We start from the raw sequence: 20646 nt of genomic DNA on the forward strand, positions 1-20646 counted from the left end.
CAGCCTTGTCCTGATTGGGAATATGACTCTTAGGCCTAAGCCGACACGGAGCCGACCGCTCGGTACTGATGGTGCCTGACGGACACCAAGGCCCTCATCAGCTCAGGAGCCCCCAATCAACGCAAAGGATCTTTTGAATGACATTCGATGGTCTGGCCCTGCGGGCCGGAGCCCCTTTATGCGATATTCGGCCAGCCCTTCGGGCCTTGATCGCCGGTCCCGCGGGGATGCTCAGACGCCTCGGACGTGAGGGGTGCGCCCTAAGCGCGTACCCAAGTACGCTCCCCCTGTGCCACCACCCCTGCGCCGCTGTAGCCGCCTTGTCTCATTCTGCTACGCTCAATTTCCATTCCTAGTTTGCTCTTAACTAGTTCAAAATGCCAATCAAAGTCGAAGCTGACAAAAGGCTCTGAAAAGGTTCATTTCGTGTCACATGTTGCACATCAGATAGAGGCTTTACTGATGTGCAGGATGTGCAGTATGTGACTGCACATCACTAAGGCCTTACTTTGCTTCCTTAACACTATCCCACCAATACGCCAGTAAGCACTGGCTGCATTGAACACGCCAGTAAATGTTGGCTGCGCTGACAAGTGAGGGAATCTTGGGCAATGAATGGCTCATACCTTCCCATGTGTTTTATTACTCATGGATATCGGTTGTGATGTATGAGGTATGGTTTTTTTGCAAACCAAGAAAGGCTGAGCGTACGACATTCTCACAATGACAAGTGCTACACAAGTACAAAGTATCCATATTATGGCCCATCCACCCACTGCTCAATAAAGTCAGGCTATGGTTATGAATATTTGGGTTGTTTTTCTTGGATTTCGGTGGGATGTTTGCTTTAAACTGTTCAGTATGTGCAGCCTGGTTTATTGATGTCTTGTGTCTACCACGGGTTTCTCTCGCTGGGGCTCTTGTTTTAAAGATAAAGATATGACTGCTTCATGATTGTTTTGTGTTTGCCAACACATTTTTTGGTATGATCTTCAATCTCAAGGAATGGAAAGAAATGTACTATTTCGCCTGTTGAAGTTTTCGACCCGCAAAAGCCCGCAAAGACTGGTCCATAACCCAGCCAAAAGGCGCGGGCTTTTGCGAGTCAGAAATTGGTGGGTTGGCGGACTGAAAAGTTGCATCTAATCTCAGTCCACACACATCCGCTGTTCATTCCTAATCCGCGGCATCCACCCGCTTCCATCCGCTTGCATTGGTCCAGGATGTTGGTTCAATAGCGGAAAACCGGAGGAAGGCTCATATCAAAGCAAAGCAAACTACTCTTTCGCGTTAATAATTGCAAGAGTGGTGTGGATGAAGCTATAAAACTGAACATAACTAAAAGAAGCGCAAGAATTAGCATTGTGTACGATTTTAAAGCAACTGCATGACTTTTCCGTAAAATCCCATCCCATCGTTACTCACCCACCCATGCCGCTAATTTTTCCCAAACCGAACCGAACCAAACCCCTCACCCATTCCACACGGACACTTGGGTTTGTCCAACCACCTGTTAAGTTTTCTTACATGAGGACATCGCTTCTTACGGTCGTTTTTCATCCGAATGAAACAGACTCTACAATGCGCACTACCTGTACGGTAGCAGTCACTATCAATGGCCCTTTCAACCGCCGCGTCTCTTGCAGACACTCCGAATGGAACGTGTTCATCATCAGGCGACACCCGAAGGGCGGCTTCATGAACCCGAGCGCGGTGCCCCGCGGCCCCTTCTGCAACTACTACGTCCACGAAGAGCAGGACGAGGGTATCATGATCGAAACGGATGTGCCTGTCAAGGAGGTGAGTGCAAGCCAGACAGATCAGGCGTGGCGGTCCAATGCGCTGAGATTCAGAAAAACGTGGCGGTCCAAGGCGCTGATATTCAGAACAGTTACTATCAGACGCTGTCAAAGATTTAATTATGGTCATCAGGGCTGCCATCTGTACTGCCTTGTTAAAAGGAAAACCGAAATATACTCGGTTGCAGTTGTTGAAATCCTAATGTCATTAGCATTAGGTAAATTACGGTCAGTTGTGGTATGGATGAAGTCAAATTTCAGATGCTTTTGTGTGACACCACCTCTGGCAGAAAATGTTATTATCACTAGTACTCACACCCACACCCACATCCACACCACACCGACACCACACACCCACACCCACACCCACACACCCTCCCACACACACACACACACACACACACACACACACACATATATATATATATATATATATATATATATATATATATATATATATATATCCCTCCCTCCCCTCCAATAGCCAGTATGAGTAGACATGTAATAGCCAGGGCAACCAAAAAACAAAAACCAAATGAAATATATATTTAAGCTGAAAACTTACCCATAGGCAAGGGAATGTTTTAAACAATGGCGCGGCCAGACACAGGGTGAATGTAAGAACTATGACTTGGGAGTCTAGACAAGCCTGAGGAGGGGAATGCGGATGTTGTCCACCTGTTTTCTCCTGTACATAACGCTCGCTTCTAAACTCACCATTCGGTTAACAAGCTACCCAAATTCCTAAGATTATACATGCGCCTCAATATTGTTTCGTGTCCACTGGAGAGAGGCATTTGAGTCATTGAGACATCTTCCTCCACAGTTAACATGCTAAAATGTGAGGTGTGCACAGGCTGGTCAGACTTTGGAGTTCGAATCCATCGTAGCCAGAGATTTGCTCCAGGAAAGATCAAAGAAGACTGAAAAACTTGGAAGATTCCAAATTTTTCCACCCAGTTTTGGAAACGTTCAAGGGCTTCCCCCGATCGCGTTCCTGCCATCGGTCATCGCTTGGAGAGACTTGGATTACCCTGAGACCCCCCGATTTAAATGTCCCCGAAATGAGACCTCCCCAAAAATCAATCAGATTTTGGATTTTCTTGGAAGGGTCATTTTTAGGTGCGCAATCGCCAGGGCTTTCTAGGGGGAACAGTCGGAGTTCCCTGACGGACCGGTTAGAGATAGGTTAGCTAACCTATCGAGATCGGACTTTTGTCATGCGTAATCGCCAGGGGGCGATTGAAAACGTTCCGGGTCAACTCCCTTGAATAATATTGGAAGTGTCCGAAAGAGGATAAAAATCCCAAAACCAAGTGTCTCACTAGCAATGCTGATCCCAAGCTTCCCATTACCGGCATCGCTGGGGGAACGGCTGGGATGTCCTGGCTGAAATCGGACAGAAAAATCGGACAGAAAATGTTGGCTTTGATAGCTCATAGCACCCGAATTGTTACGTGCGTGTGTTTTTGCCGGCCACTTTTTAGAGGGCGCCGCTCCATACCACTCAACCAGCCGAGTCCAATTATCGCAGGGTCTGAACAAACATGACCAATGCGTTTTTATCTCGTGCGATGGTCTTAATGCACTGAAGCTTCTGAGTTTGCTTCTGTCTAAAAATGTTGCGTCAAAAACTCACCTCTGGCTCATTCCATGTCAGCTAACCTCTTAAGTGTGATTTAACACGCGCCCGGGTAAGCCGGCTATATACCCTTCGCTCGGGCGGGGAGTCAGTTTGACCCCCCTGAGATCTCGGACTAAGCAAGCTAGAGGCACCAAATTTAGAGGGTGTGTTGAAACTGTACGTAAGCTCCCTTAGGTCAAAGTCTGAGGTTCCTAGACCATGACCTTCGGGTATGATAAGGGTCAACGATGTCAAATTCCATATTGGTCTCCAACGTGCCCCAGTGACCTAGATAACTGTTTTCTAAGCAAAAGGCCACATGCGTCATTTAAGGTCAGTGACCTTGTTTGACCTTTTGAAGGTCATGGTGACCGCACCATGCAAGACCCGTCTGAGTTTGCATTTGAATAAGCGACAAAGACCACGCTAGGCAGTATGTTTCTTGGTCAAAAATGTTGACCTGGGTCATTTTAGGGTCAACGACCTATATGATCTCTTAGAAGTCCACGGAAGAGGGTACAATGCGGCTCCTGCTATCAATAATTTGAAATGAGCACCAGAAACTATCCCATACAGCAAGCAATAGAGTGGATAAATAGCCTGGTTTTGACCGTGGCCGACCTTAATGCCTGACCTTAGGTCAACGTGATTTGCTCATTCATATTTGTGTGTGCCTAAGAAGGCATACCAGAGATGTATGGCTTCGTCTAAACATTCCGTTGTTGCATCAGATTGAAGGATTCCCTAGAAATTGCCTTCGCTGACAGCCACGGCCTGGCTTTGACCTGCCATAGGTCAGCGATCTTACAAGGTACATCTAAATTTTTATGCCAAACGATCCGCTAAGCAATTCCATAGCTATGCAAAATATGGCGTAGCCGCGCCGCGCTGTTCGGAACAATTCTAGAAAAATCTTCGGGGGGGGGGGGGTAAATTGGCCCCCCCCCCACACCCGAGCGCGTGGTTAAGAAACCATCAGTTTGATTTGTCCGGCTGTGAGAGCGAGCTTGATGGGCCTGGCAGAGACGGATACGGTTTTGTCAGAGTCTGATGCGGCACCACCAGGAAATTAGAATCCTTCTCGGGAACTTGTTTTCTGCATTCTGTGCACAGCTTTCACCGGGGTACGAGTCACGATAAAGAACGGTGGTCAAAAATTAACATGTTGATGACAGGTCCGCAGCCCTGTAATGGCGCTCTATGTTTCGTGCTAATGGGTCAACGCAACACTCCTTTTGAAAGATATGAATGCTTCATAATCACAAGTGAGCCACAGCTGAGACGAGCGATGGTCCTTGGTGGTGGGAAGGAAGCTGAATACCGCGACAACATCATCTTCCAAACAACTTCCAGTCGTCTGGAGTGATCTCTCCTAGACCAGCACGGGAGGGGGGCCGACACTGAACGGTAGCATGGGCGCGGGGCGGACCGGTCGGCAGGGGGCTGGGTGGCGCACGGGGCTGGCCGGCCCGGAGCGCTGTCGCGCCGGTCTGGCGCGGCTATGACTGGCATCCGCACTGCGCGGGCGTATAACTAGTCTCCGCTTTTCCTTGATAGGCAACCGATGTAGATTTGGGGCGGCAATTATGAAAATCAGGGTTTAGTACGAACCGAAGGTGTCCATCAACTTGGGCAAATTGAGTTTCTATGTCGGGAAAGCATTGTAACCAATAATGATGCAACAATTCCACATGTCCTTGATATTGCTATCATAGGGCAGTGTATTGTCTATGTAATGTGGTTTCGGATAATAAAAAAATGTGCTATGGTTGCGGAGCATTGCTTAGCATTGCCTTTTCGTTGTTTTTCCATGACGTCGTCATCGCTTTACTCACCGCGTTTCCGTCTCTATGTCATTTTGTCATTTGACACAGCATTTTAAACAGAAAGCAATTCAGAAGCTTCGAATGCTGTCTGCCGGAACGAGGTGACAAAACCCATAACAGCGAGGTTTCTCCTGTAACAAAAAAATCGGAGCAAAGTGTTTCTTTCGACTACTCCTCATGTGAGCCCTGCTCCCGCGTGCCACCATCAGCCGCCACCCTGGCCCGGTTGCCGCCCCTCGACGGCGGCCGTCACCCTACTTCCCGTACGAGCCCTGCTCCCGTGTGCCACCATCAGCCGCCACCCTGGCCTGGCTGCTGCCCTTCGACGGCGGCCGTCACCCTACTTCCCGTACAAGCCCTGCTCCCGCGCGCCACCGTCAGCCACCGCCCTGCCCCGGTTGCTGCCCCTCGACGGCGGCCGTCACCCTACTCCCCGTACAAGCCCTGCTCCCACGCGCCACCGTCAGCCGCCACCCTGGCCCGGTTGCTGCCCCTCGACGGCGCCCGGCACCCTACTCCCCGTACAAGCCCTGCTCCCGCGTGCCACCATTAGCCGCCACCCTGGCCCGGTTGCTGCCCCTCGACGGCGGCCGTCACCCTACTTCCCGTACGAGCCCTGCTCCCGTGTGCCACCATCAGCCGCCACCCTGGCCTGGCTGCTGCCCTTCGACGGCGGCCGTCACCCTACTTCCCGTATGAGCCCTACTCCCACGCGCCACCGTCAGCCACCGCCCTGCCCCGGCTGCTGCCCCTCGACGGCGGCCGTCACCCTACTCCCCGTGTGAACCCTACTCCCGCGCGCCACCGTCAGCCACCGCCCTGGCCCGGTTGCTGCCCCTCGACGGCGGCCGTCACCCTACTTCCCGTACAAGCCCTGCTCCCGCCCGCCACCGTCAGCCACCGCCCTGCCCCGGTTGCTGCCCCTCGACGGCGGCCGTCACCCTACTCCCCGTGTGAGCCCTACTCCCGCGCGCCGCCGTCAGCCACCGCCCTGCCCCGGCTGCTGCCCCTCGACGGCGCCCGGCACCCTACTCCCCGTACAAGCCCTGCTCCCACGCGCCACCGTCAGCCACCGCCCTGCCCCGGCTGCTGCCCCTCGACGGCGCCCGGCACCCTACTCCCCGTACAAGCCCTGCTCCCACGCGCCACCGTCAGCCGCCACCCTGGCCCGGTTGCTGCCCCTCGACGGCGGCCGTCACCCTACCCCCCTTACGAGCCCTGCTCCCGCGCGCCACCGTCAGCCGCCGCCCTGGCCCGGCTGCTGCCGCTCGACGGCGACTGCCACCCGTACAAATGACTACGACTTAATCGTCGGACTGTTTTGTTGCGCGTTGATGGATCGGCACCAACATGAACTGGTGCGTAAAGCATATGAGGCGCCTACTACAGTACCTTTTACAGATTTTTCCACCCTTACACAGCACATTGTAATATTTTGAAAACTGTGTGCCTGCTGCATGGATTGGTCCTCTATCCGAGACATGCATTAGCATTACCTTCCCTCTTCTCCAACGGAGCCGACTTGATCCGATTTGTGTTTAAGATAAAGGTCTAATATAATTAAAGGTAGATAAAGGTAGAAGGTGAATACTAAAGGGTAATAATTAGAAAGGAAAAATAAAAATAAAGGTTAATAAAGGTAGACAAAGGTTTAAAAGGTCAGATAAGCCTTTCTTAAACACGTTATCGGCACCACATCTGTCCTAGATACTTAGCGTAATCCGCCATTTTACGAGGAAAAAGCTGGGTGCTTCATGCGATGAATTTCGCGTCATGAAATTGCCATTATTACACCATCTAACCCAACAAATTGCCGTCATGGCAAATGCTCACCAGGTTGCGGACACTTTCTGCAATCACTTTGCGAGTCGAATTCATCTTATGTCTAAAGATTTCATTTTACACTAAATTAAAGGCTGTCTGAAGGGAGGATTGAGTTTTGTTTTAGATCGTCTCATGTGTAATGTCCAATTAAATGTGGAACGTTTATGTGACAGGAAAGGACTAATTGTGCTGACTCATCAAGCGTCGACCGTGTGTTCCTCAGCCGTTTCAAGTTCACGATTCGGCGATCAATCTCTGGAGGATGCGTATGCTACCCATTTATCTACATGTATGCCGGTTTCTGCAGCCGTGCAGTAGTGGTTCAGAAGCCTGACTCCAACGCGTGGTAGTTCTGGTTGAGTTCCAGAGACGGCTGATTATTGGGCCCGGCGGACGCCAGTTGGCGGGAGACGAAAAGGCCCTATTATTGCGATATATTATACCTCCACAGCGCGACATGTCAAAGCATTGGATGACATGCAAGCATCTTCCCCGCACAGATACGAGCACAATTATCTGTCGTACTGGGCGAAGCGCCAGTCTCAGTTATGTTTGTATACCGTATGGACTAAACAAATAAAGAGAAGACTAACGTATTTTCGACCTGAGACAATAATGGGAGGCAACAACCTTTTTTCCGAAAAACATTGCTAGCGTGGGATCAACGACCTTCGCTGATGCTGCAGTGCAGGTGATGACCTGGTAGCCGGCTATCAAATGGCTGTCACTATTGCCTCGTAGCCATTTTTGTGAGATCTTCGACTCAGGGACATATCATGTTAATAATCTACAATCGCTGAAATTACCGACAAGTAAAACCAACAACTTTGTGTGATTGAAGCTTCTCTCATAGGATGGCTGCAGTGGGTTATTTAAGTGGTTATAGCGGTAGTTTTAGTGGTTATAGTAGCAGTATGTAGTAGCAGTGTATAGCAGTTGTAGCAGCAAGCAGTCGCTATATATAATTCAATTAGCGTCTCTTGAAATTTACTTGAGTTTTAATACTATCGATCCGTGCGACCTTCCAAGTTCTAGAAATCGAATCGAATCCCAATCAGTGTCCTGCCCAAGTTTTCTAGCCCGTTCCAATGCGTCCCTCGGAGCCATTCCCCATTCCTGACTTGTTCTAATCCGCGAAGTCATCTAGCTGGAAGCCAAACATCATCCATTCTTCAACACCCAATAATACCTGACCACGACCAGTGGCGTTGTTGCTTCGTCTGATGTGTTACAAAGTAACACACCAGACAAGGGCACTTGGACGACAGTATTTGGTGTGTGTGCGTGTGTGTGTGTGTGCCGTGCGTGCGTGCGTGGCCAAACTTTAATCAAGATCACCACGTCTCTCTGTGTACCCGCAATGATCACTAGCAAGGAATGCGCTCAGAGGCCGTTCCCACGCGTTTAAGCGAGCGCTTCAATCTGGATGAAGCCGCCCTGAAACTCTCGTGAAAATGAGCTGTATTCCAGTGCCACTGCTGCCCCGTCGGATTCGGTGGCGCAGCGAGCTGTCAAATATGATAGATCAGCCCCTCGGCCCAGTGCCCAAAGGATTGAAATCACTGGGTTCCCAGCGGAAGCCGCCGGCTTATTCCGATAACCAGTAGGCCTTTTGCTCGTGCAGTCTGCGATGAAGGAAACAATGAGCATCGCCAGCCAGCCGACAGGACACAAGACTCATGACTTGACATGACACAAAGAAAATCCAAAGATAGGATTTGGTGAATGAATGTTGATCAGTGGCGACACCACGGACAGTGCCGGATGTATGGCCGGGAAATACGTGGCTGGAAACGTAGCGTACTCTAACAGTATGTTTCCTGGGTTGTTTTTTTCAGCAAAACTGAGTGACCCAGTGCCAAATTGAGTTCATGCATAAGCATTTATCGCCGTTTATTCTCCTTTATCTTACGAACTGTGATTGCTTAGGGGTGTAGGGCATCACTAAGACAGGGTTTCTGTCAGTGGTACGTCGGGCGATAATTGTTAATTAGGCAAGCCGAGAAATGGGAGCCGAGAGCTACAATGGATTTTACATTGCCTCAAATGGTCAAATAAGCAGCGCGTGGAAATCAATGGTGTGACCGAGAAGAGGATACGCCATTGGCCAGACATTGATATGGGGACTGCGTGATCATTTTAACGCGCTTCTTCCGATGCAACGCCGTAGGTTATAGTATCAGATTTCGTAATGATAAGGGCTTGGCGCTCTGGTCCCTCTGTCAGACCCCATAAACCCAGGAGCAATATCACAGGGAAGAAAGGCGCCACATATGTCAGGTATCCCGGTCATAAGCCTTCCAACGTTCCCGGGTCACTGCATGATGGCCGGGAATGGTAGGAGGTAATGGTGCGATCATTGTACAACCCACACAAAGAAAGACGCATCCATGTGGCCCGTGCGTACGCTTGGTCCGCCTTTTAAAACCGCGCCGCATTAAACAAGCCACCCCCACCCCATCTCCTCCAAAACTCTGCTTCGGCATTGCGCTGCGGCGACTTTTAGAACGAGGGTCGCAGTCTGCCGGCGGGTCACGCTCGAGCGATCTGTCATGATCAGTCCGGGGCGGGCGGCTGTCTCCGTCACGCCCGTGCCGATCTTTGCAGCCACGACTCGGGCAGTCTCGAAGCCCGCGGGACGGATTTATCAGATGCTGGGTTCCCAGGGCAGTGTGACCGCCGCGCATAATTATTGCAGTTCTTGGGAAATTGCTCACTCCCGTCCTTCCGCCCATTTAAGCCCAAGATAGGACAATTTAAAGATATGTTCCATCCAGCGGGTGCTCGTAGAAGGACAGGGGTGGGGGTGAGACTGAGGGATGGGGTGGGGGGTTGGAAAGGGGGGAGGGGGAGTGCAGTGGAGGGCGATAAAGAGAAACGCATTTCAATCTCTACACAAGGGGATTACCTCCAGCCAATACAGTGGAGCCTTGATCGTTCGCACATCCCATGTCATACGCGTATACCCTAAGAAACGCACCACATCGATGCATGGCACCAGGGACGTATTCAGGTAGTGACCCCCCTGCCCCCTCTAGCAAAATTCATTGCATGCATCAATATGCGCGTGCAATAAATTTTCATACTTGAAAGATTTATATCAGCCTGTACAACTTGACACGAAATATGTCAAAGTGCTAAGATTATGAGTGAAATTTTGGAGCTGTGTCTCCGTTGCAAAGTTTAGCGAATAGCCCTGCTTAACTTGGTGTGCACTTAAATCCGACACTGAAGTAGGATGATTATACGGGGCTTCCTCCCTGAAATGGATTGCAGTCTTACGCGCTGATTTCAGCCGCCAGTTAGTCAGAGCGGAGACACAGAAGGGAGGGCCGCAAGGCCACCGCGGTTTGACGTCGTCGCTGCTTTGCTTTTTGGACTAACGCTCCTGGAGATATTTAGATTTTTATTGGCTTCAGAATGGGCTGCAATCACAAAAATGCGTTTAAGACACTGCAGAATCTCGACGACAGCACTTTTCCAGATCTCAAGGGTGTCGAATCAAACCCCTGCGAATACAAGAGTAAAAAACTGGATGAGACGGGACGGGGAGAGGCAGAAAAAACCGAACGGTAAAAGGCTTTACTAAGATGGTTCATCAAAGACTGTCCATACCTGTCATCATGTTGCAATTTAAGTGGAGGAAAAAGTAAGACGTGAATGGCCTGGCCCCTACGCGACCTGTCCTGGAACTGGGAGCAGAACCGGTATTAGCCCCCTGGGAAGACAACCTCTCGTACCAGGTTACGGTCCATATCTGCCAGAGGGGTCCTGTTCGGACCCCGCACCGGGAGTAGGGTTTGAAGGCACAGTGCTGGCTGTTGATGTTTGCTTGTACACGTAGTGGGTCATGTCAGGTAGCAATTGACATCGCGTGCAATATGGGCTCATTGCGCAAGGATTATTTCTAACAAAGTTTGTGGATCTGTCAGAACGACATATTACGGGAGAATAATCCACTGAACACACTTTATTATGCGCTAACAGTATGATGTAACTGAATTACACTTTGGCAATGACATAAAAATACGGTTCACAGCTATTGAAACTAAATCTCTATATTTGAGGTAGAAATCAAACCAAACAACTGGTTTACACTCTGCGCGACCGAATACACTACTAGAGCACCGAAGTGCACTATACGAGCACCGAATTGCACTACTTCGAGCACCGAATTGCACTACTACGAGCACTGATGAGCGGGCCGAGGTCTTGGGCGGGTCGGGGCGCCCTGGGCTATACCCAGGGATTCTAACAGACTCATATGGTGTCGCATGTCCCGCGCGGATCGCACGATCCAGCGCCATCACGGCCGTTGCCGTCGCGGCTGTGGCCATCGCCGATGGTGACGAGGCAGACGCCGTCGCTGCTGTTTCGACCACTGCCGCTTCTCGGCGAGACCGTCACGAGCGGTCGTAGGGAACGCAGTTACCGGCCGTTGTCCCGACACAAGCGCCCCGTTCGGCAGGTGGTACTAGGGCAGTTACCGGCCGTTGTCCCGACACAAGCGCCCGTTCGGCAGGTGTACTATGGCAGATACCGGCCGTTGTCCGACCAAGCGCCCGTTCGGCAGGTGTACTAGGGCAGTTACCGGGCCGTTGGGACACAAGCGCCTGTTCGGCAGGTGTACTAGGGCAGATACCGGCGGTTGTCCCGACGCAAGCGCCCGTTCGGCAGGTGTACTAGGGCAGATAACGGCCGTTGTCCCGACACAAGCGCCCGTTCGGCAGGTGTACTAGGGCAGTTACCGGCCGTTGTCCCGACACAAGCGCCCGTTCGGCAGGTGTACTAGGGCAGATAACGGCCGTCGTCCCGACACAAGCGCCCGTTCGGCAGGTGTACCAGGCAGTCTTACTGCCTGCTGACCCCAGGACTCCCCCCCCCCCCGACCAAATAGCTTGCATCATAGGGACAACTCTTCGGAATTTGCAGGTGAATATTTTATTCGCGCAGTGTTTACGCCCCAACTTGGCCCAATCGGTCACCTCCTCACTTAACAATCGTTGAAAATCGCAATGGTCGCTGGGTTGTTGATGTGGCTCCCAGTCCGACACCGTGGGGGCGTTTTCGAGCAAAAGGGGCTGCTTCCCTGCATCCCACAACACTGGTGGTTACCTCCTGGCCAAAACTTTTCGTTGACATTCCAAATCAAGCGTTTTGTTGTTGTAATGTTCTTGGAAATGACCTTTCAGTCTGCAGCGTCCGATTGGTATTGGGACGCTTCCCATTACTTTGGCTACAACACGATAAACAGGTATTAGTTTTGCCCGGCTTCCAGTGCCACGCCAGGGCGCACACACAAGCATGTCCGCCTTGACAGGCGTCATTCGTTATTATTATGCCATAAAGCAGTACAATATTTGTGTTTGAACAGGCTAGAGTTAGTGTTTGTCATGCTGTTGCCTGTGCTTGATCCATTGCATACGTTAGATTAACTTCGCCATCGCAAAACGGCATCCTCTTTGCATCCAGAATCATTTGACAATTCCTGCCGACTGTCTCTTGCTGTAGAAAGCACGTAAAATCCCCACTTGAGTCGTCAAAGCCCGTGCAGATGTCGGTTCTGAATGCTGGCCTAATGCCAAAGTGGTCCTGTTTTGGTAGTTCATCACAAGCGGGTCCATTTGTCTGGATGAAGCGGCCTCGCTTCGGAACTGTGCTCAGCTCAAGCGCTAGAGTCAAGTGAAAATGCTGATTGCTTCCAAGGATTCTTTCCGCGCAGCCGTCAAAATGCGTGCCAGCGATGTCATGACAGCACCCAGGTTCCAACGAACGACTAGTGACCCGTATGCTAGCTCACAGCCTTCGGCAGCGGGCTGAAGCGAGGCATCCAGAGGCTTAACGCGCGTTCAAGTGTGGTCAGTTTGACCCCCAGAAGATTTTCCGGAATGGTTTCCAAACTGCGCCGCGGTAGCCGCGCCGAATTTCGCGTAGCTGTAGACAATTGAATAGCGGATCATTTGGTATCAGAAATTTTGATGTACCTTGCATGGTCGCTGACCTACCGCAGGTAAAAGTCAGTCGGACCTAGGTCAAAACCAACCTGTTTTATTATTCTAGAGCTTGTTGTTGGGGTGGTTTCTGATATTCATTTCAAACTTATTGACAACAGGAACCGCTTGATACATCTGTCATAGACTTCTTAAAGGTCAGAATCACTGGCCTAAACTGGTCACTTGGGCTAAAATGGATCAATGTCAACTTTTGTTTTTTAGGACATACTGCCCAGCGCATCTTTGGCGCTTATTCAAATGCAAAACTCAAAGCAGTTTTGTATTATTTGGGGCCATCTTGACCTCCGAAAGGTCAAACAAGGCCACTGACCTTAAATGAACACCGTTGATTATTTGCTTAGGCAGGTATTTAGGTTCTGGGGCTCTTTGGACACCAATCTGGAGTTTGACCTTGTTTGTCCTTATTTAATCTGAAGGTCATGGCCTAGAAATCTCAAAGGTGTACACAAGTGAGTTTACGTATAGGCCAACGCACCCTGCGAATTTGGTGTCTCTAGCTCCGTTAGTTATTGAGATCTCCAGAGGTCGAGTCGACCCCAGCACCCGAACGAAGGGCATTGAGCGGGCCACCCCGGGGCATTGAGCGGGCCACCCGAGTGCATGTTACAACCTGTACCGGGCGGCACAATGCGTGTATCGAGTGGATCCCGTCCATAGCGAAACCCGTACCCGGCGGTACGCTACCGGGCAGTGCACGTCCGAGCGGAGCACGCACTGGATGACATGTACTGGATGGCTGCTCGAGGGGAACACGTACCGGATATGACATGTACTGGATGGCCGTTCGAGGGGAGCACGTACCGGATATGATATGTACTGGATGGCCGTCCGAGGGGAGCACGCACCGGATATGACATGTACTGGATGGTTGTCCGAGGGGAACGCGTACCGGATATGTACTGGACGGTTGTCCGAGGGGAGCACGTACCGGATATGACATGTACTGGATGGTTGTCCGAGGGGAACACGTACCGGATATGACATACTGGATGGCTGTCCGAGGGGAACACGTACCGGGTATGACATGTACTGGATGGCCGTCCGAGGGGAGCACGTACCGGATATGACATGTACTGGATGGTTGTCCGAGGGGAACGCTTACCGGATGTGACATGTACTGGATGGTTGTCCGAGCGGACACGTACCGGATATGACATGTACTGGATGGCCGTTCGAGGGGAGCACGTACCGGATATGACATGTACTGGATGTCTGTCCGAGGGGAACACGTACCGGATATGACATGTACTGGATGTCTGTCCGAGGGGAACACGTACCGGATATGACATGTACTGGATGGTTGTCCGAGGGGAACGCTTACCGGATGTGACATGTACTGTATGGCTGTCCGAGGGGAACGCTTACCGGATATGACATGTACTGGACGGTTGTCCGAGGGGAACACGCACCGGATATGACATGTACTGGAAGGTTGTCCGAGGGGAACACGAACCGGATATGACATGTACTGGATGGTTGTCCGAGGGAACACGTACCGGATATGACATGTACTGGACGGTTGTCCGAGGGGAACACGCACCGGATATGACATGTACTGGACGGTTGTCCGAGGGGAACACGTACCGGATATGGCATGTACTGGACGGTTGTCCGAGGGGAACACGTACCGGATATGACATGTACTGGATGGTTGTCCGAGGGGAACACGTACCGGATATGACATGTACTGGACGGTTGTCCGAGGGGAACACGCACCGGATATGACATGTACTGGACGGTTGTCCGAGGGGAACACGCACCGGATATGACATGTACTGGACGGTTGTCCGAGGGGAACACGTACCGGATATGACATGTACTGGATGGTTGTCCGAGGGGAACACGTACCGGATATGACATGTACTGGACGGTTGTCCGAGGGGAACACGCACCGGATATGACATGTACTGGACGGTTGTCCGAGGGGAACACGCACCGGATATGACATGTACTGGATGGTTGTCCGAGGGGAACACGTACCGGATATGGCATGTACTGGATGGCTGTCCGAGGGGAACACGTACCGGATATGACATGCTGGATGGCTGCCCGAGGGGAACACGTACCGGATATGACTTGTACTGGATGGCTGTCCGAGGGGAACACGTACCGGATATGACACGCTCCAGATAGCTGCGCCAACTGTGACGTTTACTCTACATGTCTGCTGGTGGCAGGTGTACGAGTGAACAGAAACGTGGCGCATGGATGTGCACTCAAACAGGTTCGAATACCGAAGCTAGAGAAGACAGGCTGCTGCGTTCGACACGAGATAAAGAGAATAATTTTTGCAGGACTGGGTAAAATGAAAAAAATCGTTTGCTTGCTATGAGGAGAAGAGGACAGCTCGCGCACCCATGGCGACCTGATGAAGACCGCTCGTGACACCTGTGACGTGTCACAGAAGAAAGACCATGGTGCAAGAGACTCGCATTGATTTTTACCGGCCCTGTGCAACCACTGGCGTCGTCGCTTCGGTGGTGTGGGTTTTGTCAGTCTCGTTACTGGCAGGACCCCTGACAGGAAGCCTGCCCCTGCCTCCAGCCGGCTCTGTCAGCCTCCTCGCCGGTAGGACCCCTGGCGGGAGGCCTGTCTGCTCCTGTCTCCGTCAATCGATTCTCTCTTCAAGTCCCCAACACGTCCTATCAGTTGCTGAGTTGACAGCGCCAGGCCGCAGCGAAGACGAATGGGAGAAGGGGCTGACTGGCGCAGGCAGCCCGGGATATCGAGTGGTCGTGGTTCCGGCCGCCCGCCAGTACGCCGCGCTGCGGTCCGCTCGCGACAGGGTATGTCCGGCCGGTGTCCGAGAGTCGGCGTCCTATTGTCAGGGAAGTGTTGAAGGGACTATGCCCTGTTATCTGGGCAGGGTCCTATTAAATGGCATATTCTGATGCAGTCTGTTTTCGGGAGACGATTCCCTGTTGTACGAGAGGTGCCCAGAAATATGCCGTTGCCGGTTCTGGCCGGATCAAAGAGCAATCATTTCCTGTCGTACGAGAGGTGCCCAGAAATATGCCGTTGCCGGTCCTGGCCGGATCAAAGAGCGATCATTTCCTGTTGTACGGGAAGTGCCCAGAAATATGCCGTTGCCGGCTCTGGCCGGATCAAAGAGCGATCATTTCCTGTTGTACGAGAAGTGCCCAGAAATATGCCGTTGCCGGTCCTGGCCGGATCAAAGAGCGATTATTTCGTGTTGCACGAGAGGTGCCCAGAAATATGCCGCTGCCGGTCCTGGCCGGATCAAAGAGAGATTATTTCCTGTTGTACGAGAGGTGCCCAGAAATATGACGTTGCCGGTTCTGGCCGGATCAAAGAGCAATCATTTCCTGTTGTACGAGAGGTGCCCAGAAATATGCCGCTGCTGGTTCTGGCCGGATCAAAGAGCAATCATTCCTGTTTGTACAAGAAGTGCCCGAAATATGCCGTTACCGGTCCTGGTCGGATTAAAGAGCGATCATTTCTTTCTCTGCTTCGTCAGTGAAAGAAGCAGTTTATACGTATGCGCTAATCGCACTGAAAAAGTGTTGCGCAATAAAAACAGAAAAGGTGCATGCTATTTATTGCAAGAGAATGTTTTACGTTCGTGCTCGACATCAATCTTGCCCTCCAGGTGCAGTTAAAAGCACCCGTCTCGTTCTGTGAAGACTGCAGGATGCTGCCCTCTTAGGTGCAATTAATAGCAGCCGTCTTGTTCTTTGAAGACCGCAAGTGATACGCTTGTTAACGGCGGTACGCCAAAGCCAAATGCATATCAGACATTACAATTGGAGACTCACCGTACCATATTTATTAAAGACTCGCCTAGTAAGTATTTAGAAACATGATCAGGGTGAGAGTCCAGTTGTGCTGCACGATCTTTTGAACAGTGCGTTTACCTTGATGACTTGCGGCGTTTTAAACGTAATGGTTCTCGTCGCGTGGACAGTGGCAGGTTGCAGGTCAGTAAACAGTCGAATCAGTGTACGGCAATGTACCGGCAAGAGCCTTTGCGTGTGCGGCAAGGCTGAGATTAAACGCAGCCTATGGCACATCAAAGCAGGCATCAAAGCTTGTACGGCCGGCCAAGTCACAGCACGGATGGACTACATTTCGAGACGTCTGCTGAATTCCACGGACGTTTGTGAGCTAGCTCAATGCCTTACTCCCCGGCCCAGGTCTGGTCACATGTGATTCTGGTCACATGTCTGGGCCCATGTCTGGTCACATGTGACTCCCGGCGGACTGGTCTCGGTTTTCCGATGGTCCGATTCGCCCTGACTGACACGACTTCGTTCGATCCAAATTGGTCATCACTTCTCTGTGTTTGGATTTAAACTGCTGCTGGTAATACCAACAGAGCAGACGCCCTGACCACGGCCGTAGCCAGACTTAGAACCAAAATAAAACAGACGTTTGGCCGGCACCGCAACTGCCACAGCCGAGGAGGTACTGCATAGCCGCCACCTGATGGGCCACGATCTCCCCCACGCCCACACCGACGGCTAGGAAAACCATGAGCCAGCCGCGAGTCACACAGATCGAAACGTCCACAAACAGCCATTGCTCCCAGCTGATGATGACGGCGATGCTAGAGTTCAGGGGAAGCGGGGTTTTAAGAAGACCTTGCGAAAGAGAAGAAGACGGCGACTGCGTCCTTGACGAGAGAGAAGACGAAGACGACTCGATGAGCGAGAGGACGGGTGGGCACTTTACCTGCAGACACTCTGATTCGGCTTCTTTTTCTGTAGGGGAGTCTGGCAATCGGTGCAAATTGTCACGCATACATTTGCCATTGATACGGCAGGCTCCAAACGCGGCACGCAGCGCTTTGCAAGTTTCACCAAGGGCTTGTCTGCAAAATGCAAGTGCTTTCGCACTGGGCTCTAATGGTTTCCATAAACCCCGTGCCAACACCTCTCAGTTCGCCACTGAGCCCAAACAGCTCGTGTCCAGGAGTGGTGTCATCATGTCATGTCATGTCAGACATGTCGTGTTATGTCACCATCATCCACCGACATCTGCTTTGCTGCCGACCATAAATGCTTTCAGACGCCGTCCTTGGCGTCTGCTGCCTGGGGCGTTCTCCAGCACATCGATTCACGCTGTCCTCCGAGACGTGTCTGTGCCTAGCAGTTGACCCTGATGACCGAGACGTGTCTGTGCCTATCAGGTGACCCTGATGACCGAGACGTTTCTGTGCCTATCAAGTGACCCTGATGACCGAGATGCGTCTGTGCCTATCAGGTGACCCTGATGACCGAGACGTGTCTGTGCCTATCAGGTAACCCTGATGACCGACACGTCTATGTGCCTCATCAGGTGACCCTGATGGCCGAGACGTGCCTGTGCCTATCAGGTGACCGTCTCCATGTCTCATCAGGTGACTCTGATGACCGAGACGTCTCTGTGCCTCATCAGGTGACCATGATGACCGAGACGTCTCTGTGCCTCATCAGGTGACCCTGATGACCGAGACGTCTCTGTGCGTGATCAGGTGGCCCTGATGGCCGAGACGTCTCCGTGTCTCATCAGGACCTTGATGATCGAGACGTCTCTGTGCCCCATCAAGTGACCCCGATGATCGAGAATGTTTTTGTGTGTCATCGGTTGACCTTAATAACGAGATGTCTCTATGCCTCTTCAGTTGACGCTGTCGTTCGAGACATCTCTGTACCACCTCAGGTGACCCTGATGACCCAGACGTTTCTATGTCACCTCAAATGACCCTGGGGCAGAGACTGTCTGTGCAATCAGCGACCCAACTGCCGCCTCAGAAGACCTCGAAAATCGAGTCTCTGACGCCTCAGGGGATCCTGGCGCCCATGATCTCCCTCGGGTGACCTCAGTGCCCGAGACGTCTTTCTCTGGTAACACTAAAGTCCTACGTGCCTTCATTGTCGTCGTCCGATGATTGTTGTCCATTGGCCAATTGTCGTCGTTGACCATTGTCGGTGACTGATTGTCGTCGGTGACCATTGTTGTGCTTCACTGCAGCTGCGGTCTCCAGGCAGCCTGTACGTGGACGAGCGGCACCAGCTGGTGGTGCAGCTCGAATGGCTAGAGACGGTGCTGCTCTTCCAGTCGACGTACCACAAGTACGACGACATTAGTCGCGTCCATAACTTCCAGATGAGGGTGGGTATTTGACCGTGCAGGATATCTTTAAAAAATGGTGGTACTATCTCGGCCACACCGTTCTGACCTTGTTCAGGTGTCCTCCCGCGTCTTTGTGAGGGCCTTCTGAGTGACCTGCCGGCAATAATTGCTGGATTCGGTAACGCTTTCCTTCAGTGCCAACGTTTTGATAACAGCCTTTTCTAAAACACCTTCTATTGATTTGCGCTTAGCTGTCGCAGCATTAGCGTAGCAACGTTTGCCTTTTACTTTTAACCGGGGAAGGCAACAGGCTGCCGTTATTTCGTACCGCTCAAAAGTTTTGAACGACGTGGAAAATTCCGTAAGGCTACACATCAATGACCGGAAACTGTTCGTTACTCGCCGTGAGGACTGCGCCGAACGCGTAAAGCTGGGTGCCTCCAACTTGTTACCTTTTTTGCGATTCTGGGATGCACCCCTGCTAGTTTTCATGAAGTGTTTTCTTGTGTGCCGTTTTCGTGCTTCAGTCTGGCTTACTTCATATGGATGCCAACAACCCTTATACATCCTGTTATAGCTTCTTAATCGTTTTAAGCGGCCATGAGCGGTCTAAGCGCTTTCACATGTCATGCTTCGGCGCCCTTGGTCTGAGCTTGTTTCCACGCGCGCAGGCGAGAGATCAGCGCCCTGCAGGCGGAGAACTACAGCCTGGAGCGTCAGCTGTTCAGTTACCAGAAGTCGATCGCGTTCGCCAACTCCCGCGGCACCTACTCGGACGAGCTGCCGTCGCCCGAGTCGCACACGGTCGGCTACCCGGATGCGGCCAACGGCGGTCGCAATGGGGTCGAGCACGCCCCGCACGGCCTGGCCGAGCGGTGCCTCGACGACGGCGACTACAACGCCTGACCGGGCGCCGGCCGCGGCCGGGCCTGCGGCGGCGGCGGCGGGCGGCGAGGAGGCCGGCGGCGCGGCCGGCCTCACGGCTCCTGCAGGAGAACGCCGCCGGCTGCCTGCTGCGCGAGGACGCGCGCCCGCGGCCGGTCGAGCAGCAGCTGCACCGCGAGGATGGGAGGAGCCGCACACTGGAGCAGCCGTCGTACGCGCGCCAGCTCGCGCAGGGCGTGCCGCTGAGCGGCCGCCGACTGCGGTCCGAGGACAGGAGCGTGTCGGCGGAAGTGGGGCGGCCGCGCGAGTGGTGGCGCGAACAGGGGGCGCGGCCGTCGGCCGAGCACTGAGTCGGGACGCCTCCGGAGCCCTGGCACCCGCGCCGCGCCGCCGCGCCGACCCCCGGTCGCCCTCGTGCCGCGCGAGCCGTGTCGATAACGGGCGAGCGGTTACGGTGTGACGTGCACATATGGGTGGGTGGGGACGCTGGGTGTGGGACTGTGACAGATGCCGGAGTGATTGGTTTGCCTCCCAGATGCAGTAAGAATAAACTGGACGCTCCGGATGCCAGCGAAACGAGCAACGGCCATTTGAAACAG

The 20646-nt window shown here is 52.5% G+C and overlaps 1 protein-coding gene across 1 annotated transcript in view; it reads left to right on the forward strand.

Moving 5' to 3' along the window:
• Window positions 1–20068, forward strand: part of LOC119105494 (uncharacterized) — a 43939-nt gene extending 23871 nt beyond the window's left edge. Inside the window, exons 2-4 of the mRNA XM_037228959.1 lie at window positions 1647–1800; window positions 19061–19201; window positions 19835–20068. Of these exons, the coding sequence (XP_037084854.1) occupies window positions 1647–1800; window positions 19061–19201; window positions 19835–20068 (529 nt within the window). The remainder of the gene's footprint in view (window positions 1–1646; window positions 1801–19060; window positions 19202–19834) is intronic.
• The last annotated feature ends 578 nt before the right edge of the window (window positions 20069–20646 follow it).

Source organism: Pollicipes pollicipes, unplaced genomic scaffold (genome assembly GCF_011947565.3).
Source record: "Pollicipes pollicipes isolate AB1234 unplaced genomic scaffold, Ppol_2.1 Scaffold_6138;HRSCAF=7277_pilon_pilon_pilon, whole genome shotgun sequence".
NCBI classification, from domain to species: domain Eukaryota; kingdom Metazoa; phylum Arthropoda; class Thecostraca; order Pollicipedomorpha; family Pollicipedidae; genus Pollicipes; species Pollicipes pollicipes.